This window comes from Eubalaena glacialis, chromosome 3, assembly GCF_028564815.1.
Source record: "Eubalaena glacialis isolate mEubGla1 chromosome 3, mEubGla1.1.hap2.+ XY, whole genome shotgun sequence".
NCBI lineage: Eukaryota > Metazoa > Chordata > Mammalia > Artiodactyla > Balaenidae > Eubalaena > Eubalaena glacialis.
Window position 1 is genome coordinate 169,842,062 of NC_083718.1, and position 27,635 is coordinate 169,869,696.

The 27,635-nt window shown below is 38.2% G+C and overlaps 1 protein-coding gene across 1 annotated transcript; it reads left to right on the top strand.

Moving 5' to 3' along the window:
* Positions 1 to 112: 112 nt before the first annotated feature.
* PTP4A2 (protein tyrosine phosphatase 4A2) lies at positions 113 to 27,407 on the top strand. The gene is made up of 6 exons (XM_061184566.1): positions 113 to 495; positions 15,502 to 16,198; positions 18,284 to 18,376; positions 22,126 to 22,256; positions 23,564 to 23,638; positions 24,885 to 27,407. The coding sequence occupies exons 2-6, from the start codon at positions 16,103 to 16,105 to the stop codon at positions 24,991 to 24,993; spliced, it is 504 nt and encodes a 167-aa protein (XP_061040549.1). The 5' UTR covers positions 113 to 495; positions 15,502 to 16,102; the 3' UTR covers positions 24,994 to 27,407.
* The last annotated feature ends 228 nt before the right edge of the window (positions 27,408 to 27,635 follow it).

The following is a 27,635-nucleotide window of genomic DNA, read 5'->3' on the forward strand; positions in this document are numbered from 1 at the left end:
GGACCCCACCGCCCCGAGCCGGCCCGCCAGCCAGTCAGCGGGCGCGGGGGGCGGGCCGGAGGGCGCGCGCGCCGCGCCCCGCAGCGCCCCCTGAGGGGCGGCGGCGGGAGCTGGTTCCGGCTGCGCGCGCAGCGGTGGTGGCGGCGGCGCGATCGGCCGGGCTGTAACCGTCGTCCGTCCGGTAGCGGCTGGAGCGGCAGCGGCGGCCGGGCACGGCGCGAGGCGACGCCACAGGGCAGCGGCGGCAGTGGGGACAGCGGCGGCAGCCGGAGACGCAGCGGCGGCCGCAGCAGCAGCAGCAGCAAGACGGACTCGTGGACACGCGCCGCCGCCGCCGCCGCCGGGCCGGGCCGGGTGTCGCGCGCCGAGGCTGGGGGGGAGCCGTCGCCGCCACCGCTACCGCCGCCGCCGCCGCCGCCGAGGTGACTGAGGAGAGAGGCGCCTCCTCGCTCCCGCCGCCGCCGGACTTCAATGCCCAGTCCCCAGCTCGCCAGCGTGAGTGCGCTGCTCCCGGGCGGCCCCCGCTCTGGCTCCCGGGGCCTCGGGGCAGGGGAGGGCGGGAGGCGCCGCAGCCATTAGTGCAGGCCCGAGACACGTCCCCGGAAGGAGGGCCGGGCCGGGGCCGGGGGCGGGGGGAGCGCAGCCGGGAAGCGTGGAGAGCGAGGGTGGGTGAGCAGGGGGGGATCGCGCGTGTGGGAGGGGGAGGGACTAGTGCTGTGTGCAAGAATGTTGAGTGGGGGGGCGATGTGCGTGCGTGAGGGCGAGAGTGTGAGTTGGGGACAGGGCTAGTGTGCATGTGGGGAGAGAGAGCGTGGGGGGGAGAAAGTGTGGATGGGGGGAGTTGGGGGCAGTCTGTGTGTGTGTGTGTGTGTGTGTGTGTGTGTGTAGGGGAGAGTGAGGGGGAGTGCGAGTGGGGGACGGTAGGGGGGACAGTGTCAGGAGGGTGGGAGGAGAGTGAGGGGGAGCGTGTGGGAACGAGTGAGTGTGGGGAGTAAGAGTGTGCATGGGAGAGTGGGGTTAATGGGGAGAGTAAGTGGGGGAGGGAGAGTTTCGCGTGCCTGAGGTAGAGTGGTGGGGGGGAGAACCTGAGTGCAGAGTGAGAGAGGTTGGGGAGAAGGTGAACGGCAGATGAGGGAGTGTGGAGGTGTGTGCCTGCGACTGTCCAGTCTGTGAGCCGGCTTTCTGGAGGCTCTTCTTGATCGTTTTCTAGGGCCATAGTGAACCCGGGTGTCCTGGGTTAGGGAGTTCTTTCCAGGAGCATCTTGTCCCTGGGTCCTTGGGTTCAAGTATGAGGAGAGGGTACAGAAGTCTGTTCCAGTGGCACTACCATCTTCTGGCCCTGTGACCCCCCCCTCCCCCCATATTTCATGACATGGACATGAATTTCCAAATTTGTCAAACATATGATTGGCATCCCATCCTAGTCTGGGGTTCTGAGAGCTAACTAAAATTTGTGTATTGCACAGACTCTTTTGTAAAGTACTGCTAGTTTTTCAGGTGAGAGGTATTCTATTGTTAGATAAATTCAAGAAATGTTTTGTAGGTTTTAGCTTTTTCCTACCCTTCTGGAGAGATTTTAAGAAGTAATAATAATGATAATAATAATGGTGTAACATGTTGATGATGAAGAAGAACCATAGGCTAGTTTATTATTTTCTGGAATTTTTCAAGAAATGTATTAAGTATCTAGCAGTTCTAGCATCATTGTAGGCATTCAGCAAATGCTTGTCTGTATGGAGTCACCAAACTGTAGCCATTGCTGGATTAAATATGGTGGTTACTGGCTGCCTTCCTCTGTATTACAGAGTAGTTTCAGACAGGAAGTGAGTGAAGTTATGCCTTATTCAAGGTGCAAAAGGAAATTAAGGCTTCAGAATGACACATTATTATTTTTTTAATACATTTACTTATTTATTTATTTTTGGCTGCATTCTTCGTTGCTGCACGCGGGCTTTTCTCTAGTTGTGGAGGGTGTGGGCTACTTTTTGTTGCGGTGCGCAGGCTTTTCATTGTGGTGGTTTCTCTTGTTGCGGAGCACGGGCTCTAGGTGCGTGGGCTTCAGTAGTTGCAGCACGCGGGCTCAGTAGTTGTGGCTCGTGGGCTCTAGAGCGCAGGCTCAGTAGTTGTGGCGCATGGGCTTAGTTGCTCCGCGGCATGTGGAATCTTCCTAGACCAGGGCTCAAACCTATGGCGCCTGCATTGGCAGGCGGATTCTTAACCACTGCGCCACCAGGGAAGTCCCCAGAATGACACATTATTAAGGCTTCATCATCACTTGCCAGCATACCATTATGTTGGTGAAGATAGAAGGTGATTGCTGGTATTCATTTTAAAAGTTGTTTCATAGTGGATAGTGAATGGACTAATCACTGTCATGGAGTTTTCCCAGATTCTCATGTTGTAGAAGTAGGGGTTCTTGATGAAGAATACCTTGATATGGATTTTATACTGTAATGATGGGAAGTGTCTTAGAAGTTGGGAGTCTTTTCAATATAAGCAAAGAGTAGTGTGGTCCTTTTGGTACTAGACGTGATAGAATTACAAGCAAAAGCATTGGTGTGTAATTAGAAGTCAGAAATTATATTTTTCTTACAGTGTCCTTTTCTCCATCACTAGCATGCTCTCTGCTTTCAGAAACAGTAAATAGTATTGATACTGTTCGGTGGGGGTCCAGATTAATTAGTATTAAGTTCCTCCTATGTACCAGCTGCTTTTTATACTCTCATTCAGTTCTCATGGCTACTATTAAAAGGTGGTAGGTGTCCTCATTTGCATTCATTTGGCACATGTTGAGTGGTTTCTATTTGCCAGACGTTAGGGATACAGTGATGAGCCCTCATTGACTTACAGTGATGAGACGAGAAGATATAGAGACTCAAAGAGGTGAAGTAACTTGTCCCAGCTGGATTAAAAACCCAGGTCAGTCTGACTCCAAAGTCTTTGATTTTTCCACTATACCATCAACCACCCTTGCTAGGTTGTCTCTCTTTGAGGTTTCTCATCCACACAGTGACTTAGCAGCTTGTACAGATGAGAGATGTTGAAGGTAATGCAGAAGACTGAATGGCTGGAGGCAAGGAGATCATTTAGGAGATGCTGACTTGAGGCTCTTTGGGGCCTAAGTTAGGCTAGGCTTTTATGTGGGTGGAGATTCTGCCTTGGAGCTCTCTTGGGGCCTTAGGGTGCTTTGAGACAAGAGTCTTATGAGGCACCTGGGATATGTCTGGGAGAGGAAAGTCTGATTAAAGAAACCCGGCAGCCTTTTAAATGTTTTTTTATTTTGGGGGAAAGAAGAATAGTGTATTAATGGGGCTAGGAGTCAACCAGAAGTTGTCACTTCTTTGTGAAAGTCTTTCTCTTCAGCTTTGTGGGATTTTTACCTCAGGAGATTTTGAAGATCAAGTGAGAAAATATATATGAAAGCACTTTGTTAATTATAAATTGAACTACAGACTCAAAGTATTATTATCACTAAGACTTTTCTACTAATGCAACAGTTTCTTATATTTAGTAGCTGGAAAAGGCTACTAGCATTTTAGACCACCTATCTAAATGAAAAATTTTTTAGAACTGCTGAACCCGGTATATTCTGACTCAGAACAGCAAAAGTCAAACCACTCCCTCCATGAGTCAGGCAAGTAATATTTAATTTGAACGAACCAAATTTATAGGCAGAAACCATTTACAACATCATTGAACTTTGGTGGCACTAGGGAAGAGTGAAGAGTAAATGTTTGAATGTTTTTGCACGTAGTTTCTTAAAAAGTCTGAAAGCCCCATATTTATGTTTTACTTGAAAAGACATTTGTGTGAACAAGGAAAAACATTTATTTTTCTTAAGATGCAACTTTTTATTCACTTTGTCTTTAAAGATGGCATTTCTATATGAGGTAGTTACAGAACACTTTATGGTTTTGAGACACAAAGTTGAAATTGAATGGAGATTTATTTTATAGGGTTTGACTGTACTGTTCCTTTTTTGTTGGAATGTGGGATTGGTAACCAGTGAAGCCTCTAGAAAAAGCATTTACGAATAAGATGCAGATGAGCAGTACATAAATTTTTAGTTGTTGCTCTTGGAAGAGTGAAACTTAAGTTAGAGGGAAGCCTAAGTTAGGTTGATTTCTTCGAGTGCTATCTCATCAGCTGTACTACTTGTAGAAGTTGGTGATCTTTAAAAATTTTGAGCAACTGGAAATCAGGACCCATAGTTTTAACATAGAAGACTTAGTTATGTTTATTGAATTAGGGTAGTAGTTAGAGATTTTGAGGTCTTGGAGTACTTATGAAGTCCAACATTATGCTTTAGGTTTCAACATTACCGTCTTAAGAATCTTCTGTGTGCTAAATCACGAATCATATCATTTTAAATTCATAATAACCCTGGGAGTGAGTAAGTGGCATTCTTCCAATTTTACAGATAAGAAAATTGGTTTAGAGATCAGTTGTTGAATCCTAGTTAAAGAGTATCAGTAAATAGATGGCAGTGGATTAAAAAAAATTTTTCCCCTTGGGGCTTAAAGTACTTAAGTCTCTAACCATTTTTTTTTTCCTCCCCAGTTAAATGTAGTCATTTTACAGGGGATTATGTAGGAATTAGTAGATGTTAAAGAAATTGCCTTTTCTTTGCTTGAAATTTAGTTTTTAGTTAGTTTTCTTTTTTTTTTTTTAAAGGATACCTCAGTTACTTTTTTTGCTCTTTGGGGGATGTTGCTGCTTTGAGATTTTTCTCAAGATACTAGTTGGGTTATATAGAAACTGATGATTATTCTCGAAGTTTGTAAAGCAAGAGTCCTTGATGTTACAGTTTGGATAATTTTGTATCTTGGGTTTTTTAAATGAACAGTGGATGCCACCGATTAAAATTACTTGGGAAATGGTGATTTGAGTCTGTTAATCTGGAGTATTAGAAGAGTCTTTTATCCATTTTCAACTTCAGAACTAGTATATATATACAGAGGTGTCTGATAGCTTTCTCTGGTTATCCTTCATTGTACTGACTGAACCACATTCTCTAACTCCTTTGACTTCCTGGCCACTCTGTTGGGACTTGAAACCTTACAGAATTGCTTGGTGTAGAGCTCAAGTGGATATTGTATCTGAATCTTTTGCTCCATGGAGTTGTAGGGGTCTAGGCTAAACCAGAAACTGTCACTACTCTGGCACCTCCATGAGAGAAGCTGCACAGCACTGCAGGCTCTGTCCACTTTTCACAGTTACCCTGTGGAGTTACTAGGACCCAGATGAGAAAATAACCTTTCTCCTGCACATGTTGAGGTGGTTTTCCCTGATCAGTCAGTATAGATTTACAGGGCATAAACTCTGCCAGAAAAATGGCTATGAGGGGTTGACAGATTATATCAACAGTTTTTGTGTGATTTGAATACAAATGTTTTTTGTTTGCCTGCACTGATTTCTTACCCGTGGGTTCTGTAACACAGCATCCACTCCATTTTAAGTGATCTAGAAACTAAATTTTATCATTTAAATATAAATTTACATTGCACAACAAACATTCTTTTTTAAACTGTAGAGAATTTTTAGATTAAGCTTTTCTGTGACCCTTTCTTTGCTAGTTGAGCCTGTTTTGAAAAAATATTTTGACCATTAGAACCCTCTTTACCTTTTAGAGAATTTAATTCCTTTCATGTATTTTTGGGTTGAAATTTCATTCTTCTCAGAAAATGTTAATTCTTTTGGCATAAAATGCGCACATGATATATTTGCTTTAGCAGATCAGATAAATTACTTTATATTTTTATTTCTGCAGTGGTCAAAAATGTTGGCTCTTAACTAATGTATTGTTTGACAAGAATTCAAATTCACAATCAAGTCTGCTTTCTTCTAGTCTTTTCGTTTTGAGATTTGAGCATAGGTTTTTTTTTTCACTCTTCTACTGGAAACATTCACTAGGTTGTACCACCACAGTCTTTGTAGATTGGATTTATATACATATGTTGATATTTACTGTTTTTAATAGCAAAACAAATTGGTGTGTTTCCTTCTTTCCATTATTGGTGAAAAGCCTGTCATGAGGGAACAGAGTGACTGGTTAGTACAGAAGGATATGAGTCATCAGCAGGATTTGTCAGCAAATTGAGAAGGATATGATGGAGAAACAATAGATTCTAGTGACATTCTTCATTCTGCATGTGTGGTTACAAACAGGTTTCCTTTTGGTGATTGGTTTAAATTATTCAAATAATTTAGATCTTTCTGGATGAAGAGCGCATCAAATTTAAGTCATAGCCTAAACTCTGAATTGTTTTTCTGGTGAGATGAGATATTCATTTGGAGGTCATCACCAAGCAGATTTTAGTTAAACTTGTATCCATTTACTAGGAAAAAGAATTCAACAATCAGGTAGGTTTTAGTAAGCTGAGAGGCTATTTTTGTGAAGCTTGCTGGTAATTATGGAGCGGCTCAGTAGATCAGAAGATGCCCACCAATATGGCAATACTTGTTTTCTCTCAGTGAGCAAAGAGTTACTACTACTCTACTTTTAAAATTCCTAAGAGCTTTTATTGCATTTGAATTGGTCTAAAATTCTCAGCATGGTCAAGGCCTCCTCAGAGCTATCTAACCAAAGACTTAGTTCCTTTCTCAAGTCATGCTACCATGGCCTGTCTCTATTTCTACCAGTCTTGTCATAAAAATTTTACCTTTCCTCAGAAGTCTTAATTAATCCTACTCCATTCTACTCATGCTTATTTTGTGTCTTCAGAGTATGTAGCATTAATAATGAAATTTTAATGTTCATCATCAAATATTTTTCACCCACGTTGATTCTTCTAGGATCTTGATCCTGGATGGTGATTATAATGGTATGCAAAGAGAGCTCCACAAATGCTTGTTATAAGATTAGATGGGCTGAGTTTTAGTATCATTCAGAGCTGGTATATTGTCCCTCATCTCAGTAAGCATTTGGAGGAAGAGGACACGAAAGATTAAATTTTGCATTCTTTAAGTGAGAAGAGAAGGAAAGTGAATCCATGTTGAACTAAGCTGGTGAGCAAAGAATAATAACCCCTTGACATGGAATTATAGAGGTATTTCACCATTTTTACTTCACATTCATTTGTAATGTGAAACAACTGCTTTAACTGTATGGTTTCTAAAGACTTTTGAATGTTGTATTTTATGAAAATAAACATCAAGTCATTATTGGGCAATTCAGTTAGTGGGTAGACTGTATATTTTAAAAGGCCACCAGCAGCTCCAAATTGAATTATTTAGGTTCTTGTCTGTTGATCTTGTACTAATACTCAGTGCACAGAGAGATGGCTGTGAAGTATAATGTGATTTATAAGAAACAAGTTTAGGAGAGGAAGTGAAGTGTAACTTACTTAGGGGAAACTTGGACCAAAATGCCCTAACAGCAGAAAAATTTCTGGGGCTCAAACAAAAGAATTTATGCTGACGAGATGTAATTTGGAATGTTTTTATTCCGTATCCTGTACATAGAGAGCTTCCTTCCCCCCTTTTGGTGGTGGATACTTGAACAGGACCTTTAAATATGCTCAGTATGTTAGACAAAATGGGGAAACGAAAGAGTTAAGCTGACCCATAAACTGCTAAGTTCTGAAACATACATTTTAAATAATGCTAACAATAGCCTGGAAGTTTTTGCTTTGCATGCTGCTCCTGTGCTGTAGGTTATTTTGAAAGGTGATTCAAATAACCTTTTCCCAAGTATCTATTTTGCAACCTCAGGGAACTTGCAGCTGTTACAGTCATTCTAACTGTCCTGATATAGCTCAGAAAACATTTCAAAGTGGTGTTGACAGGGTGAATTCGGGTGTCCTTTTGGATTTTTACTACTGAGTTTGCTTTATTACAATTGAAATTCAGAATCTCAAATACATTTCTTTATTAATGAAATAATTCAGTGGTTCTTGAGTTAATGTATGTATAGTGATGTTGGAAGCTAAAGTAAAATGATTAAGACTTAAATTGTTCTCCAGGAAAATTATTTATCCTTTTGAGATTAAAGAAAGAAAGATGGAGGGAAAGAACAAAACAAATATTAGGATTTAAGTTTATGGGAATGCAGCTGAATTTGAGATAGTTCTTTATTGTATGAAGGAGGTTACCACAGTTTTTTAGGAAAAGAAGGTGCTTAAACTTTATAATAAAGAGGCTTGGGAGTCTTGAAAGGTACATAAACTGAAGTCTTTAAACATAAAGCCCGTGGACAGGATAGTCCTGATGATACCTTTCCTTGGAAATGGAAATATGAATGAATAGAATCAATTTAATAGAGCTATTTAACTTAATTTTTAAAAGATTCACTGAAAACAATAAAGATAATGTTCCGTACTAGAATGGTGTTGTTAGGATTTTTAATGTTTTTACTGGTATTGAAATAATTTTTTAGAAAAAGTGAAAATTGGCCATAGTGCTGTTATCTTCATTTAAATTTTATTTCTGAAAGGAAAAATAACATATTTGGACAAAGTTTCAGCTGGAGAATTGCTAATCTTTAGAGGAACAATGGAGTACAAAATTGAAAAGTAAATATTTTCAAGTGTGGCGTGAAAATATTTAATGCAATTTTTGTCTTACAGTTATTTGTAGAGGTAGGAATTAACAGAAAAGGACAACTACTTCTAATCGCCAGGGTACATACAAATTTGAAAACCACTCCCTTTTCATTTGAGTGGGAACAGAGCCCACGGGACTTCAGAAAATAACTGTCACTGTTCTCAGAAGCAGGTGTGATCTGTTGGTTAATTGCTTTCCTTTCCTTTCTGAGTGGCAGGCCATGTATGTCCTGCTGGTTCTGAAGTGTTCAGATATTTTCCCACCATCAAGGTCATGCTTTCTTTTTATAGAACTGATTATTGATTTGTGTACTGGAACTTGATTCTCAAGTTCACTCCTTAAATGAGGAAGTGGAAAAGTGGGAATAACCAAGGGAGTAACTCTGAAACTTTTTTTTAGCAGTAAGAAGCGTGTTGCTATTTTTAGCTTGTTTACAGATATTTTGGATCATAATTTCTGTAGAATTTAATGATACCTCTTTCCTTATCAATTCCTCAGGACTGCAGTTAGTAGGGGAAGAAAACTAACATTAATTTGAATGGTCTAAGTTCAAGGAGCCACATGTATTCACTTTTAGTATGATAAATGCAACAATAGAGGGGATGAACAAAGATAAGTAGTACAGAGAGTAGAGCTCTTATTTCTACAGGGCTCTGATGAGTTGGGAATCGGTATGAAAGTAAAAATTTCCAATTTGAGATTAGTTAACCAGGAGGTGAGTTTTGTTTTTTTTTTTTAGTTGAAATTTAGTCGGTACAATATGTTAGTTTCAGGTGTACACATAGTGATTAGGCATTTAAATACGTTGTGAAATGATCACGTCTATAAGTCTAGTAACCATCTGTCACTGTAAAAAGTTATTACGATATTATCAACTATATTCCTTATGCTGTATATTACATCCCTATGACTTATTTTATAACTGGAAGTTTGTACCTTTTAATCCCCTTCACCTGCTTCACCCAGTCCCCCACCCAGAAGATGAATGTTTTTTTTTTTTTTTAAATAAACTTATTTATTTATTTATTTATTTATGGCTGCCTTGGGTCTTCGTTGCTGCCTGTCGATTTTCTCTAGTTGTGGCGAGCGGAGGCTACTCTTCGTTGTGGTGCGGGGACTTCTCATTGCGGTGGCTTCTCTTGTCGTGGAGCATGGGCTCTAGGCACGTGGGCTTCAGTAGTTGTGGCACGTGGGCTCAGTAGTTGTGGCTCGCGGGCTCTAGAGCGCAGGCTCAGTACTTGTGGTGCATGGGCTTAGTTGCTCCGCGGCGTGTGGGATCTTCCTGACCCAGGGCTTGAACCCGTGTCCCCTGCATTGGCAGGCGAATTCTTAACCACTCTGCCACCAGAGAAGCCCCAGAAGATGAGTATTTAATTAGCAATGTTGAGTTTTCTTTAGTTTACAAGTCTTAATCTCAAATGGTCAAAATGCAGTAGATACAGTAGTACTTTACAGAGGAATTTCCTTGCTTTTCTTTCTTGATGGTTTTGAAGATTTTATGGTCTGTTGTCTGAATAGTCTGTGAATATTCGGTCAGCCTTCTGTGAGTTCTTAACAGTTACTCAGGGCCTTGACTTTTTTTTCCCCACAGACCCCATATCCAGTCTGTGGACAAATCTTTTTGGGTTCCACCTCAAGGTATATCTTGAAACTGATTCATATCCTCTCTACTGCTACTACTTTGGCTCAAGCTACCATTATCTGTCTCCTGGATTATAGCATCAAGTTCCTACGGATCTCCCTGCTTCCACCCTTACTACTCATAATCTGTCTCCATATAGCATCTAGAGTGATCCTTTTAAACATAGATTGTCACTGTTGCTTGAAACCTCTTATTTTTCTCTGAATAAAAGCCAAATACTTCTGTTGGCCTGTAAGGCTCTCTTTTTATTTCTCTGACCCTATTCATTCCCTTGCCTTATATGCTCCAGTAGCACTGGCCCCCTTGCTGTTCCTAGAACACTCCAAGCATGGCCCCACCTCATAACCTTTGCAAGAGCTAATCCCTCTGCCTAGAATGCTTCCTCAAATATCTATTTGGCTCAAAACCCCAGGCCTAGGATAAAAGGTCACTTTTTTCATTGAGGCGTTTCCTGCTAGCCTTATTTAAAAGTGGAATCCCCTCTCCCTTCTGACACTGCAGATTCCCCTGCTTTGCATTTTTCTCCATAGCAGTGGCATGTTTTATTTATCTTTTTCTGCCTGCTGAAATATAAGGTCTATCCTGACAGGAATTTTTGTTTGTTTACTGCTCTTGCTGCCCCTATAAGAATATATGGTACATATTATGTATCCAATAAATATTTGAATTTATACATTCTTAACTGGCCAAATTGCAGTGTCTAGTCCTTCATGAGAATGAATTCTTTACTGTTGACAGATTATTCATACTTATTTTAAGGGAAATGCAGGTGTCTTCAATGAGGTGAAATGAATTTTTTTAGGAAAAAATTGTTGCAAGGTGTTAGTCTTGTATACCATATTATGCTTTCATGTTGTCTGCTTGTAGAAACCACGCTGACTCAAATTTGCATGACTTCCTGTAGAATTTCTGGTAAGAAAAGTAAACAGTAAATGTATACTTACTTGTTCCTCAGACCTTTGCTTTTAGATTTTATTTTCTAAGATCTAGAGTTCTTTTGTACATTTACTTATAATGTACTGTTTTTAATTTGGTGAATACTGGCATAACCTATCAAATTAGAGGGTTATTGCATCATCACTTTAATTTGGAAATAGAGGTGATTTCTCAGTGGAAAGCTTGTTGTAAGTGGCTTGACAGGATTTTTAAAAGGATGCCCAGTAAGTGTGGGTTACATTAAATGGGGCTGATTTTGTAAAGTTCGTTCATGCTCTTGTATTCTCTGTATTTATATTTGAACTTAGAATTACAGTTGCCGAAGCAGGATCTGAATTTTACTCCATAATTTAGTATCTTTAACAAAGAAGAAAGCTGTCTTTCTGGAAATGTGTAGGTACAGGCTTGCCAGGGACAGAGGGACTAGCCCTTTTGAGGCTCTTTGTAATCCAGTGGTTATAGCACTGTTAAGGATGTAATTAAATTGTAAATCATTGTAGGTTCTTTATCACCCTAGAATTAAAAATTAAAGGGATTTCTCTGGCTGTCCAGTGGTTAAGACTCTGCATTTCCAATGCTGGGGGTGTGGGTTCGATCTCTGGTCGGGGAACTAAGATCCCGCATGCCACATGGCGCAGCCAAAAAAAAAAAAAAAAAAGATAAAAAAAAGTTAAAGAAATTAAGGTAATAAGTGTACATGGGAAAAAAACAGAAACTGTTTAGAAGGTATATATTGTAAATCATGCTCCTGGCCTGAGTGAAAACATACTAAGTACTCACAAATATTTCTATATATACTGTTTATATTATCATGTACCTTGCTTTTTTCACTTATTAGTATCTCTTAGCCATCTTCCCATATCAGTTTATATAGGTGTTTTATTCTTTTTAATCTCTCCATGGTTTTCCGTTTTAACATTGTGCCATGATTAAGTGATGGATATTGTATTATTTCATGCATTTTGGCTTTTGGTTCTCATCTAGGTAGATGTTAGCAGTAGAGCATTGACACTGGATATTTAAACTTGTAACATGCCCCTCTTCAGAGTTTTAAGTAGTCTCTGTTGTGTTATTGACTTAGTCTTACTGGCAGTGCACTGTCTTAACTTGGTAGACCTCTGCTTGCTTGTTCTTCTTCCAGCCCCCTTTCTTCATTCTTCTTTATCTTTTCCCCTTCCCTCTTTAATTTAAAAGGATTTCTCTGTCACAGACCATCGTTTCTAATCCTTCAGTGAAGTCATATTCTTTTGTTAAAAATGGAAATGTTGCCTAGGAAATGGAAATTCCCAAATTCAACATTTTAAAAGTTAGATTCTATAAAAGATAAAGGGTGGAGAGAATATTTGGATGCGTATTTGAATTTGATCACTGTTATGTGTCAAGTAAACCAGCCTCTTCCATCATCTGGTAAATTAAAGTAAAAATCAATTTTTACTTAAGTAGATAGAGCAGAATCAATGCCAGAGAGAAAACTTTAGAAAAAAGTTTTCCAGTAAGGTATACATGTGCTGAGTTTATGCTAAAATGTATGGCTCTGTACTGTTGAGTACTTTCCAGCTGTGGTAGGTTGTTTATGACTTTTTTTACAGACTGTTTGCTTTGCATTCTTATAGGTGTCACAGAAACTAACATTAGTTTATCTGAATTGACAGGTGCAAGAACATTTAACTGTTAATGTGTAGTTGAACTCCTGGGGGAGGGGGAAGGAACAGAAGCTTGCTTTTATCATGCATCTGTTAACATTGATAGAACATAGTGTTTAATTTGGCAGAAATTCCTTTGCTGGAGATCTCAGTATGGTATTAAGAATTGAAAATCTAGGAATTCCCTGGCGGTCCAGTGGTTAGGACTCTGCGCTTTCACTGCCGGGGTCTGGGTTCGATCCGTGGTCAGGGAACTAAGATACTGTAAGCCATGCAGCCAAAAAAAAAAAAAGGAATTGAAAATTTAATAATAAATTATCCTTATCCCTGGGAGTGGTCCTTTCAAATTGAGCTTGGAGGAATAAGATGGGATAAAGGTTGTTCTGTTTTCTGAGAAGACAAACACTGATGACTGGGTAGAAAACTTAATGCTAGAGCTGTAACCTTTTAAGCCTGGCTGTCACTACAATGCTGGTCTTTCAGTGCCTTTCTCAGCTGACACACATCTTAGCTGCCATAACAGCATTAAACCAAAGGGATTCAAACAGGTTTGAATTTCCTTGTGTTTTGCTCTGCATTGCACGCAAACCATTGTTCTTTGAGTAGTTATTTTAATAGTCTTTTCTCCCCTTATTAGAAGGTCACAGAGTTGCAAATGAACATCCAACCAAATATTTGAAGAAAAGTTACACTGTCATGAATAAGATTATGACTTGAAAAATATGTGGATACCTCCATTAGTCAAAATTGGAGGGAAAATAAGACCTGGGTTCTTGTCCTTGATCTGCTGCTAATTAGCAGTGTGGTCTTACTTAAGTCTTTGTAATCTCTCTGGATCCCAAACAGCATCTTTTTTTTTAAAGGTCAGTGTATTTGATCTCTTAAGTTTCTGCCAGCTTTAAAATTCCTTGACTGTACAAGGAGTACTCTATGAAATGTGTGATCTAAAGTGGCTGTGTTTTAGGGTTACAGTTAGAATTATGAGTTAGATTATGAGTTAGGAAGGGTGATGGTGTGTATTATGTTTTTGTTAGTTTGAATGTAGAAGTTTTGTGTTTTTACTGTAGTGGATAACTCGTTATGCTGAGGTATTGAAGTTCTTACAATGCCATTTTGAATTTCTTGCGTCTCATATTTTAGGAATGTTTTAGTTTTGCGCTTGTGTCTATGGTAATATAATCAGAAGTATATAATTTACAAAATAAAATGCCATTAAGCATATCATAAAAAGAAGACTTGAAGATAGAAGATTAAGCTTGAAAGTTTGAGGCTTAGGTTTGTTCTTATCTCTTTCAGTTTCTTCCTGCAGGTGCCTCTGTAGTCATTTTCTTTCATTTGTCTGGTTACAGTAATCTTTTTTAGAGTTCTAAATAAGCATTTATTGGTGGCTTAGGGAAGAGGCAAGTAGAAGAACTTAGACCTTGTCCCTATTTCCAGAGGAATTTATGATTATGTTGACACTCTGAGCCAGCTATACAGATTACTGTGTTTCAAAAATTCTGCCACTTCTCTTCTTGCCTTGTTTTGGTAGGAATTAATATTTGGGCAGGAGGCTGCTGTGAATCATTAACCTTTGGATGCTTTTGTACTCTTGAGGTAGTGATGTGAGAAATAATAAAAAGATAAATTGGACTAGAAATGAGAGAACGGGATTTATATATTAGCTGAGTCAGCTGGAATTGTGGTACCTTGGAAAAAATACAGGACTTTTCAAAAGAGTCTGAATTTGGGCTCAGCTAATTCATTCACCTTAGACAAGTCACTTTTCTGATCCTCTTTCCTCATTCTTCATAGGTAGTTAAAAACTACTTAGAGTTGTGAGGAAAAGAAGATAATTTTTTGAAAGTGCTTTATGAACTGATATCATAAATGGGGCCAATGCATATATTTTGGATTGAAAGAATTAAATCCTCAAAGTGGAATTTTGGTAAATATCCTTCATCCATTTACAGATATGATTTTAACCAAAGATAGTTAACATCAAAGCAGAAAAATAAGGAGATCATTTGATGTGAACTTTATGAAAGAGTCCATGGAGTGAAGTTTTAAGTATCTTTTAATCATTTAAAAATGATTTAAAATGATTTTAAAAATTCATTTAAAAATGACTTGAGTTAGAAATAATCTTATTAGTACAGAACTTTATTGAGCCTCGTTTTGAAAAAAGGAAGACATATTTAACTTCTTTTGGCTGCACCATGAGACGTGCGGGATCTTAATTTCCTTACCAGGCATCAAACCTGCACCCCCTGCAGTGAGAGCACGGTGTCTTTTATTTTATTTTTTTTAGTATTTATTTAATTTATTTATTTGGTTGCGCTGGGTCTTAGTTGTGGCAGGCGGTCTCCTTAGTTGCGGCAGTGGGCTCCTTAGTTGCGGCAGCCAGGCTCCTTAGTTGTGGCTCGAGGGCTCCTTAGTTGTGGCATGCAAACTCTTAGTTGCAGCATGATTGTGGGATCTAGTTCCCTGACCAGGGATGGAACCCAGGCCCCCTGCATTGAGAGCTCGGAGTCTTAACCACTGGATTGCCAGGGAAGTCCCAAGACGTACTTAACTTAAATCTCTGACTTTTAAAACTCTTGGTATATACTTCTGTCCTATTCTTGGTAGATGGCAGTAGTTTAGAAGTGGCGCCATTTCAGATGTCTCTGGGCTCATAAAGAATGTATTCTTGACTTTGGGCATTGTGTTTGCTGTCAACCTCCAGTTCATTTTCTTTATGCTTTTCTCCTCCAGGTTTTTCGTTGGAATATACGTTGCACATTTATGGCGATTCTGAGCGTGAGGGCAGACTTCTGCCAGGCTCAGCACAGCGTTTCCGCTGACAAGTGAGCTTGGAGGTTCTATGTGCCATAATTAACATTGCCTTGAAGACTCTGGACACCAAGACTGGCCTCAGAAATAGTTGGCTTTTTTTTTTTTTTTTAATTGCAAGCATATATCTTTTAATGACTCCAGTAAAATTAAGCATCAAGTAAACAAAAGTGGAAAGCGACCTACTCTTTTAACTTGTCTCACTAGTGCCTAAATGTAGTAAAGGCTGCTTAAGTTTCGTATGTAGTTGGATTTTTTTGGAGTCCGAAGGTATCCATCAGCAGACATTGAGGCCCAAATTGAATTTGGATTCAAGTGGATTCTAAATACTTCTGCTTATCTTGAAGGGAGAAGCTTCTTAATAAACAAGTTGAATAGAGAAAACACTGATCGATAATAGGCATTTTAGTGGTCTTTTTAATGTTTTCTGCTGTGAAACATTTCAAGATTTATTGATTTTTTTTTTTTTTTCATTTTCCCCATCACACTCACACACGCACGCTCACACTTTTTATTTGCCATAATGAACCGTCCAGCCCCTGTGGAGATCTCCTATGAGAACATGCGTTTTCTGATAACCCACAACCCTACCAATGCTACCCTCAACAAGTTCACAGAGGTAAGATTGTAGCATGGTCTACCTTTTGGATTGATTTTTAGGTAAAATCCTGTTAAAAATTAACACCACTGTAAAGAAATCTTTTACCACAAAGCCATTTATTTCTGTGATTGGAGTATGGGTGATATGGATCCTGTGGATCTTACCAGTCTTTGTTTGAATTGAGTTGAATTAGTTAAAACAGATTTTTAAAAGAACATTTATGGAATTTGAGGAGATCTTAGAGATTGTCTAGTACTGTGTTTTTTCCTTTGAACATTATTAGCAGTTCTTTTGTTACAGTTTCAATAATAAAGCTAATTAACATTTATTGAATACTTAGTACGTACCCAGCATTACAATAAGCAATTTTATGCATTATATCATTTACTCCTCACAATAACCCTATGAGGTATAGGTACCATTATTTCCCTTATAGATGAGGTAACTGAGGTTCAGAGTGATTTAGTAATTTGCCTGAAGGCACACAGTATGTGGTAGAACTATCTCTGACACTAAAACCCATTTCTTCCTCAAATGCCCTAACCACTTTTGATGAAAAGCTACCCTAGAGCTACTTAGCAATAGGAACCACATTATTCAAGGGTCCAGAAATTTAGGGGAAGGAAAGGTATTATAGGTAGCATTTTTATGTCAGATCCTGCATTTTTTCTATTGGTAGTAGTAGAGAAACATTTTGTACTTTATTCAACAGGCATTTGAATATAAGCTTTTTAATCATTCTCAGATTGTTCAGTCTCAGTGATTTCTGTTGATGTATTTATGGAGTAGACTTAGAGAGCTAGGTGAACTCCTAGGGATTCTAAATCTACCTCTCTCACTTTACAGATGGCAAAACTGAGTTCAGAAGAGGTTTTGACTTGCTGAAGGTCACAAATATTTACCATAAAAAATTTCTACTGGAAACTTTCAATGAACAGCTACTGTGGAGTTCATTTTAATGGGATTTTGTTTGTATTTTGAAATTTTTAAAAATTTCTGACTCATTATATAACATTAACAACTTTACTCAGTCTTTTATGAGAAGGCGTTTCTGTGAATAATGAAGTCCTTTAGCAATTAAAATAACTTTTCTCTTTGGATAACCAGATGATGGACACTTCTTGCAGGATATCACTGTCCTGCTTATTTATATTTTTAATTCTCTGAGCTTCTTAACTTTGTGTACACAGCGTACAAGTTAATTCCAGGCCGGTATGCCCTCAGGTTGTTCAGTCACCTTTAAGCCTGGCTGAATTACATGATACTATTTTCAGCCTGTGGATTCCTTGGTCATAGACTCCTGCAGCTATAAAAAGATGTCGGTGGCCTCTTGAAGTTAGTTAGTGACTGGATTAGGCATTACTGTAGGAAAACTTTTAAAGGAGCAAGACTTCTGGCTGTAATTGTGTGTTACTTGACTTTGTAATATAATACCACTTTTTAATCTTAATTTCAAAATTGCTTTTGTTTCTTTAAATTATAAAAAGCAATACGTACTTAGTACATAAAAATGAGAAGATAGAGATAAGCAAAAGACAATTTAAAAATACTGTTAATACCTGGCATCTAGATGTTTTTTTCTGTATTTATGTATATATTTATAAATATACATATAGATAGGCTCACACTGTGTATTTTAGAAAAATTTCCCCAACCTCCTAAGTATTATTTTTATAGCTGTCATAGTATTCTGTATGGATGTGCTATACTTTCTTTAACCATTCACCTGTTTTTGGACCATTAATGTTTCTGGCTTTATACCATCCCAAACAACCTGTGCTGAACATGCTGGTACCTAAATCTTTGTGTATATCTTTAATTATTTCTTTAGTATAAATTCCCAGAAGTAGAATTTCTAGGTCAAAGTGTATGCATGTTTTTAAAGTTTTTGCATTATGCTACCAAATTGCCCCTTACAAAGGTGGGCCTTATTGATGCTTCCACTTTGAATGCAAAAATGTCTATTGTATATGTTGTTACAACGAGAATGATTTTGATCTTTGTCTGAGAATGAGGTCTCGTTTCAGTTTATAAGAGTATATTTTTAAAGCTTTCATTGCAGATTCTAAAAACAAGTTTCCTTATGTTTGTTTTTCTTTAAAGGAACTTAAGAAGTATGGAGTGACAACTTTGGTTCGAGTTTGTGATGCTACATATGATAAAGCACCAGTTGAAAAAGAAGGAATCCACGTTCTAGTGAGTGTGTAGTATTTTAATTTTTCACTACAAACAAGTTGTACCTTTCAAACATAGATATTTTTAAAACTTGGCACTCATAGTTTGCTTTTTAAACTTACAGGAGATACAGTAATCATAGCAATCTGTTAAAATTCCTTTGGATTGGCAGTTTTGTTCATTTATGGCCTTGAAGTCTACAGATGCAGAGTATTTTCAACAAAAAAGGCAAAATTTAGTGCATACTTATTTCAAGAGAATGGAAATTTCATTTTTTTTTCTCTAGGAAATTAATGTGATACTTAGCTTTTGTTTCTAGGCTACTGGTTTGAATCTAACTGAAAGTAGTTTCCATCAGACATTCTTAAATCACATGGAAATATTCTCTCTTGCTTTGCAAGTACAAATTGGTTACTTAATATTTTGTGGATAACTTGTAGGGGACAAAAAGGTGGGAGAAGAGCATAAGTAGGGAGAGGGAGAAGGCATCTTGCCCCAGAGTAATTAGCATAGTTTCTGATACTTTTTGGTAGGTTTCTAAGAAGCATTTGTATGATTAGATTTCTTTCATAATTCAGTTTGAATATAGTGATTGGAATTATTTTGAATTAAATTTCTCCTTGGCCCCTAAATATGCTGTTTCATTATTGGAAACAGGAACTTCAGATTAGGTAAAATTTTATACTTTATTCCCTAAAAAGTTGTCTAAATTACAGTAGCATGTATTGAAATGACCTTGTAGTCTTAGCGTCTCAGAGCTATTTGACATGGTTGTGGGAAGGCATTGTAGTGCGAAGAGAACTGAAGAGTTTTGAAGTAGTTGGGTAGGAAGAAAGTAATAAGGAAGATGATGGTACAAGGTTATGTTCCTATTTTTTATTGAGAGTTAGTTCTGTAGTCTTCATTGCATTGGTTAGTAGTTGAGAAGGCAGTTGATGAAAAGAAAATAAATGTCCTGTTGGTAAGGCAGTTGTCCCACATCTGATACATAAAGTTTCCTCACTTCCACATTGGTGAAAACACAAAAATCAAATAGCCAAACATTATGTTTTTTAAAATGTATTTTAATAGTATGGCATGGTAATAATACGTTGCTTGCATTCCTATTTCTAAATGACTTTAAGGTCCCCTGGCTGGAAATCACTGGGGATAAGTATAAACATGTATAAAACGTAGCCTTGTGTTTAAAAAAATAAAAACAGAATTTTAAGTTCTGAAATTAAACCAAATACAAGTTCCTTTTCCTATATTGTATGTTCTTTAGTGGGTAGATGAGAAATCAGTTTGCCTTGGCAGGGTGAGAAAATGAACTGCAGATTGACCGTAGTCTGTTTGAATCAGTAATGTTGTTAAACACCTTTATGAAATAGAAATGAACTAAAGAACTTGAAGTAGTTTGTAGAAGATAATGGTAGATCTGGGATTTATTCCAGGCCTTTAAATCTAGGCTTTTGTTTTGTTTTAAAGAGCTGTGATCAGATAAAACTAAAGGTCTAACTAAAGCTTGAAAAAAAACAAGGATATTTAGAATTAAGCTTGGAATTTCTTTTTTTTCCTAGGCAGAATTTTTTTTTTTAATTTTTAAAATAAACTTTATTTTTTAGAGCAATTTTAGGTTCACAGCACAACTGAATAGAAGGTACAGAGATTTCCCATATATGCCCTGACCCTACCCATGCATAGCTTCCCCCATAATCAACATCCCCCGCCAGAGTGGTACACTTGTTACAACTGATGAACCTACACTGATACATCATCATCACCCAAAGTCTATAATTTACATTAGGGTTTGCTCTTGGTGTTGTATATTCTAGGGGTTTTGACTAATACATAATGACATGTATCCACCACTATAGTATCATACAGAGTCGTTTCATGACCCTAGAAATCCTCTGTGCTCCACCTATTCATCCCTCCCTTCTCCCTAATGCCTAGGCAGAAATTTTAGTTTAAGTTGGATTGCTAATTTACTTTTGCTAGGTGAAGAGGGTTTGGAACACTTTATAAGAGGATATTCCCAAAGTGAGACCTTTCAACCCTTTGACCAATGTTCTTGTAAATCAGAGGCACATTGGAAAAGACTAATGATGGTTTCAGCCATGTCAGTTTGAAGTTCAGATGCTTCTAAATGACTGCTTTAGTGATTTTTTTTGGATAAAAACTACTTGTATGAGTAAGTAAAGCATATTTCATATTATTGTTTCTTAACTAGATGCATTTTAGGGAGTTTTAGAGGAAGTAAGCGCTTGACTAAGGTACTTACTAGTTTTACTGCTATTTACAGTTAAACTCTGTAGTGACATTTATAATGATAACATTGACAGCCCTTTAATTATGGGGCGTAGTTGGCAAACATAATGTGCTGTCATGGCTAATGGGCTCCATGAAGTGTTCTAGTGGTGCCAGTAATGAGTGCAGAATCAATTTAGTGCTCTGTCACTTTTCCCTTTTTCCTTCTCTAGTATTTTAAAGTGTCCTTATCCAGTCTCATTAGAATAGTATTATGTTAAAAAAAAAAATTCCCAGTGTCTTTGCATTTCTGTCCTTGAAGTTAGATGGGACAGAGGGTATGATGCAACATGTGACTGTCCCTTTCCCCCTTTCTTCAAAATGACTTGTGTTGGTTTCTCAGGACCTTGTGCTAGGTAACAAGGAAGATAAATCCCTGCCTGTATTGTGAATGCACATGGGGTTGGTCTTAATTGAAAAACAACCCAAATCAATGAATATAAAAAGAGGGAATACTTGAGGAAATGGTTTTCATTTCCTCAGGATCATATCATGTGGCACTGTACTTGTAAAATGGGATGTGTATAATTTAGGCAGAGGTTTAAAAATATTTGCTGCTTGACTTTAAAAAAAATACATATGTAAGCACAAAGATGGTAGTATGTTTCTATTATGATCTGCTGTTGGAAATTACTTATCAGAGAGTCTTTAAAGAAAAGACATCATAACTTAGAGCTATTTGGGGATAATCCTCAAAAATATTTATATTCTTAGAGACCAATGAGATACCAGTTGGTACACTTTGCCAAAATGGACTTCTAAATCTATTGACAGGTGGTGTGTCCTCTCTTACTTTGTCTTGGTTTTAATTTTAGTTTTCTCTATTATGTCTAACTACTGCTCTATTCACATAAAATATTTGAAGAATGCTAGCCTCGTATCACTCTGATAAGAGATATTTCCAAAGAAAAAGTTTGATGCTTGTGATGCTGGTTGTGTATGCTTCATTGAGAAGGCTAAGTTGGCACACTTGAATTTTGATCTTGGATCATTTTTCAGAAGTGATCAGAGTTGTGTGATTAAGTATAGGTACATGGGGCTTCCCTGGTGGTACAGTGGTTGAGAATCTGCCTGCCAATGCAGGGGACACAGGTTCGAGCCCTGGTCCGGGAAGATCCCGCATGCCGTGGAACAACTAAGCCCGTGCGCCACAACTACTGAGCCCCCGCACCACAACTACTGAAGCCCGCGAGCCTAGAGCCCATGCACTGCAACGGGAGAGGCCACAGCAACGAGAAGCCCATGCACCGCAACGAAGAGTAGCCCCCGCTTGCCGCAACTAGAGAGAGCCTGCGCGCAGCAACAAAGACCCAATGCAGCAATACATACATACATACATACATACGTTTATTAAAAAAAAAAATAGGTACATGTAGTACAGTTAGTGCAATTAGGCCTGCCCTGTGTATGCAGCTGTTGTGCATTAGGATGTTAATTCTGGAGAAAATATCAATTTAATGTAAAAGACCTTTTCCTCCCAGGATTGGCCTTTTGACGATGGAGCACCACCCCCTAATCAGATAGTTGACGATTGGCTAAACCTACTAAAAACCAAATTTCGTGAAGAGCCAGGTTGCTGTGTTGCAGTGCATTGTGTTGCAGGACTGGGAAGGTAAGCTCTTCCCCTTTTGTCTGTGAATTCATTATCAAAAATTTCACTTTGATAGAAACTGCATTTATTACGCTAAATATTAAGTTGCGTGAAAGGAAAGGAAATGAGAGCAAAAGCTGGTGTAATGATTTCTCAAAATAACTTTTTATGTTTCATTGTTTGTCTGAGTCTGGGTTTAGTGGGTGGTGGTTCATAAGTTGTTTTGAAACTGGTTTAATGTAATTATCTTATCTTTGAGCCAAAAATACAGTCTTAATTCAGTATGTTTTCTTTTTCTCCATTTCCAGTAATCAAAGGTTTAGGTGTTTGAAATGGGCAACAAAGTTAAAATAACTTTAGATTTGAAGAATGTGTACATGGTTAATTTTAGATTGAGATGAATGGAAGTTAATAGATGAAGAGCAGATGGTTGAACCTTAAATTTTTGAAAGGAAATGTATGGAGAATGAAAGCTGACTTTGATTTTAAAATCTTTTTCCTTGAGCACTGCATGGAATGGTGTTGCAACACTCATCAACAGTAGATTAAATGTCAATTTATAATGTGCACTTTGACTCCAAACATTAATGCAAGCTGCTGTCGCGTCAAGGTGGTGGTGACTCAGGCTGTTACCTCTGCTCAACCCTTTCGTTTGCTATTTTCCTTTTTTGCAGTTTAGTGTTGTACAGTTCTTCTTCAGGGTCAGACGTCTCTAGTCCTTATCCTGATTTGGGGCAGTTTTTTAAACTAATAGCTATCCTAGTTAGGTAGTCAGTCCAAAGTTAGTGCCTTATAATGGGCTTATTAAAAACATCATTTCCTTTGTTATATTAATGTATATATATAGAAAGCAATTCCTAATTACGAATTCTCTGCCACTCTTCTAGCTCATGGAAAGGATTTTGTTGAGGAAGTCTAGCACCTCTTTAGTATTTGATGAAGAGATGATATTAAAATTGATTTGTAACGAAAATTCTGAGACACTCAAGATAATCCATTTGGTCATTTACTATGAAAATGGTTAAAGATCAGTGGATTTTTGGTGACATAAAATGATGTGAAAATTTGAGATATGTGATGATGTTTTAAAGAGTAAAGATCTCTTAATAAAGGTTTAGAATTTTGTACTTTACTAAAAATAGAAAATACCATAGAAGCTATAATGATTTAGATATTTTTACTATGTAGAAAAATATCAGATATTTTAGTATACAGGAACAATGAAAGCTCAAGCTTTATGTAATTTTGGTAATACGTAATCCTGGGTTTTAAAAGATCCTTTAATTCCAAAGACCTGTGGTTATTTACAAATGAGTTTATCTCTGCAGGGCACCTGTGCTGGTCGCACTTGCTTTGATTGAATGTGGAATGAAGTACGAAGATGCAGTTCAGTTTATAAGACAGTGAGTATGAAGTTTTATGTTCAGAAACACATAAAGCAGGACTTCCCTGGTGGTCCAGTGGCTAAGACTCTGAGCTCCCGATGCAGGGGGCCCGGGTTTGATCCCTGGTCAGGGAACTAGATCCCACATGCCATAACTAAGAGTTCTCATGCCTCAACTAAAGATCCTGCATGCCTCAGCAAAGATCCTGCGTGCCACAACTAAGACCCGGCACAGCCAAATAAATAAATAAATAATTAATTTAAAAAAAACCACACAAAGCAAAATCATACAAGAGAAAGAAATTATAAAAAGTACCCATTCATAGTACAGGGTAATTTGCTGTCTTTGGCTTAAAATATTATTTGAAGAGATCAAAAATAGCAAGTGCTAAAGAGACTCACAGTAACACTACTGGCTCCCAGATTTAAAGATTTTCTAATTTAGGTGGCAAATTTGGACATTGTAGAATATGTCCAGTATATGACTTGAACATCTAGGAATCTTTAAAATGAATAGCTAGGTAGCTGAGTCTCAGTGATCTGGTGCCTCTTTTAATGGCTGTCCAAAATGCCTTCCAAATGTAACTCTCTGTGACAAAGAGGAAAGGAAGAAAAGGAGTAGTTAATCACCTAGGATTCTTAAGTGACCTGTTCAGTCACAGAATCAGGATGGTAGTGCCCAGACAGAATCTTGACAGTAGTCTGGAATAACAGGCCATGCTATTTTTTTGTCCAGAATTCTTTGGCAATTATTGTCTTGCCCTTTCCCTTTCTAACCTTTTCTTAAAAAAAAAAAAAAGAGAGAAAGAAATAAAAAATGACTGTTTGTGACAAAGGGCATGAAATGTATGGTAGCAGCTCTAGGAAGATGACATATTTCAAGGAATGCCATCTGTGTCTGCTGCTTCATATAAATACTTCCTCATTTATCCTAAATACTTGCTGCCATTTCTAATATGAAGAATATATTAATTGGGAAGAGTATAGTCAGATGCCTCTGGATTAACCATTCTGATCTTTATTAAACGATTAATAGACTCTAATGAGAGTTAGCAAAGAAAATTTGTCTATTTCTTCTTTTAGGAAGGCACACAGAAAGTTCGTGTTTCAGTTCAGCCCTTTCACTTAAGAAGTGATGTTGTATGGGAAATATGCTGGTTTTCAGCTGTGTAGAGTTAGAAAGGCCATAGGCCATAAATACACATTTCAGTGAATCAGGCAGCTCTTTTTTTACATGATAAAGTGTGCCATTCTTGTATTTTCAGAAAAAGAAGGGGAGCATTCAATTCCAAACAGCTGCTTTACCTGGAGAAATACCGACCTAAGATGCGATTACGCTTCAGAGATACCAATGGGCATTGCTGCGTTCAGTAGAAAGAAATGTATACGAAGGCTGACTTGATCGTGGCATTTAGAGGGAACTCTTGGTACCTGGAAATGTGAATCTGGAATCTTAACTGTGTCATCAAAGTAGTGATGGATTCAGTACTCCTCAACCACTCTCCTAATGATTGGAAAAAAACAAACAAAAAAGAAATCCCTCTATAACGTGAATAAAATGTTTAAGAAAAGAAAAAGAGAAAGAAAAAAAAAGGATTAATTTAGTGAAGGATGATTTTGCTCCTAGTGTTGGAGTTTGAATTTCTGCCAGGATTGAATTATTTCAAAATCTCCTGTCTTTTTTAACTTTCTCAAAATAGGTCTCTAAGGAAAACCAGCAGAACATTAGCCTCTGCAGAACCATCTGTTTGGGGAGCACACTCTTCCATTATGCTTGGCACATAGATCTCCCTTTTGTGGATTTCTTTCTTTCTTGGGGGCGGGGGGGAAGGCACAGTATATATTTCCCTTCTTCTCACTTTCTTCTATCCCTCTTTTTTCCCCTGATACAAGTTGTAGATGAAATAGGAGAAGCCCATGTTGCTGTAGATGTGCGTGCAGTCTGGCAGCCTTAAGCCCACCTGGGCACTTTTAGGAAAAAAACAAAACAAAAAAACACCAAAAAAAAGGAAAAAAAAAAAAAAAAAAAAGGCAGTGGCGTATATAGTATATGATCCAGGTGTTTTTTAGTCTTTACTGATGATGGGGTATTCATGTTAGTTTCTTTTCTTGAAAACCCTATTCAACATTAGGCAAAGTAGCCAGGAGCCTTTTTTGTTTTGATAAATTTGTGGGGAAATGGCATTTTAAGAGGAGTCTCTCAAAGAACTTAGCTGAGAGTCGAATTCATCTCTTTTCCAACCAATGAAGCTAAGTGGATGTCCCAGAGATTGTTGTTTTCGGAAGGGGAGTACTCCAGGCCGTCACTAAAGATATGTCCAGGCAGAGCATTAGCACACTTTCTACACCTTGTAGAATTGTGGGCTGTAGCATTACTCTGATTTTCTGTCTAATGATGTCAGAGAATGCTGTTAGTGTAAAGTTTTTATTTTAGGACTTATTTGTACTCTGAATTTTCAGGAACAGTCAAAGGAGTAGCAGCAAAGACACAATATTTTAGACTTGAGAAATGCCTGTAATGGGTATTTCCCAAACTGCCCCCTATATGTACAGTTCAGTTTAACCACTGATTGCCTTGTTATTTTCTTACTAGGTTCTTTGTGAGATTAAAAAAAATTTTTTTTGCTGGTTCAAAACCAACAATGCCTAGTGAGTATGTGTCCACAGGCCATAATAGGGTAGAAGAGAGACATAGAGCAGCTCATTGTGTAGCAAAGGGACTGTGTGGCTAGTGCAGTGGTGTAGTATCATTTCTGCAGATTCTTTGCTGGGTTCAATGTACTGATCTAGAAAAGCTGTTTTGCTGCTCCTTTGCAGTTGTGACCAGGCTGCATTGACAAAGCAAGTTGGAGGATACCATCAGGGGCTCTTGCACTCTCCATCTGAATATTACATAATTAATAGTGCTCTGCTTCTAAGGATTTGAATAAAGTCTTACGGTCATCTTGTCCTGTTGGAATTTGCTGTGCAGAGCCATAAACTTCCCATTTTGTTAGGATCAGCTAGGCCAGTAGGAATGGACCGGGACCTTGTTTCACACTGATGATACCTCAGATGTTGGCTGGCTATGTGAACTGCCTATTTCCTATGCCGAGTTGTTTTGATTTTTAAATAAATGAAAATCTGTAGATTCTCTTCTCCCCCATCCCAGAAAACAAAACAATATAATGCTTTTTGAAATTGTTTCTAGGATTTTAAAGTGAAAAATGATGGTACTATCCAAAATTCTTTATTTCAGAACCTGACAGTAGATTCCTTTAACATAGGCTCAAGATCAAAACAGCATACCCTCTAAGCTCAGATAGACTGTTGACTCCAAGGGTTTTGATCAATACCAGAACAAACCTTTTTCCTTTGACATGCTCTGATTTTTGTTGTTTGGAGGGAGGGAAGGAGGGAGGGGGAGAGAGAGAGAAAGGGAGAGTGAGCGTGTGAGAGAGAGTGTGTGTGTGTGTGTGTGAGTGAGCGAGCAGTATCCACCAGTAACAGTGCCTGCCTGAGTTAGGAAAATTACATTCCTGGTTCTGTATGAGGAGAAGGGTATATAAAGCAACATGAAACATTAGCCCTCATTTTGTTTTAAATTACAGACTAATGTTAATTGTTCTCAGAACTGGATTTTCTTCAAAATTAAACGTTTTTTTTTCTTTTGGATTTAATGAAGTATTGCTAGCTGAAGCCAGTTTGACATGGTGAGAGAGATGTCAGACTGATGAAAGGTGTGCAGCCTGATTTAAAACCAAACCCTGAGCCCTTTTAAAGAACAATAAAACATATTTTACATGCTCTTTGTCTGTGCATTTGTTCTCCACCCTCAGGTTGAGTTTCATTTATGTCTCCTTAGAAAACTTGGTATTCTCAAGGCCTGTTTTGGATCCTGCTAATAATTACTTCGGAGGTGAAATAATTAGAGGTTGGGAAGTTCGAAGATTTCGTGCTTCCCAGGTGTTCAGTAAGGGCAGACTTAACAGTAGTTGGGATACATCTGGTTCATTTTCTGGTTCAGTTCTTGGACA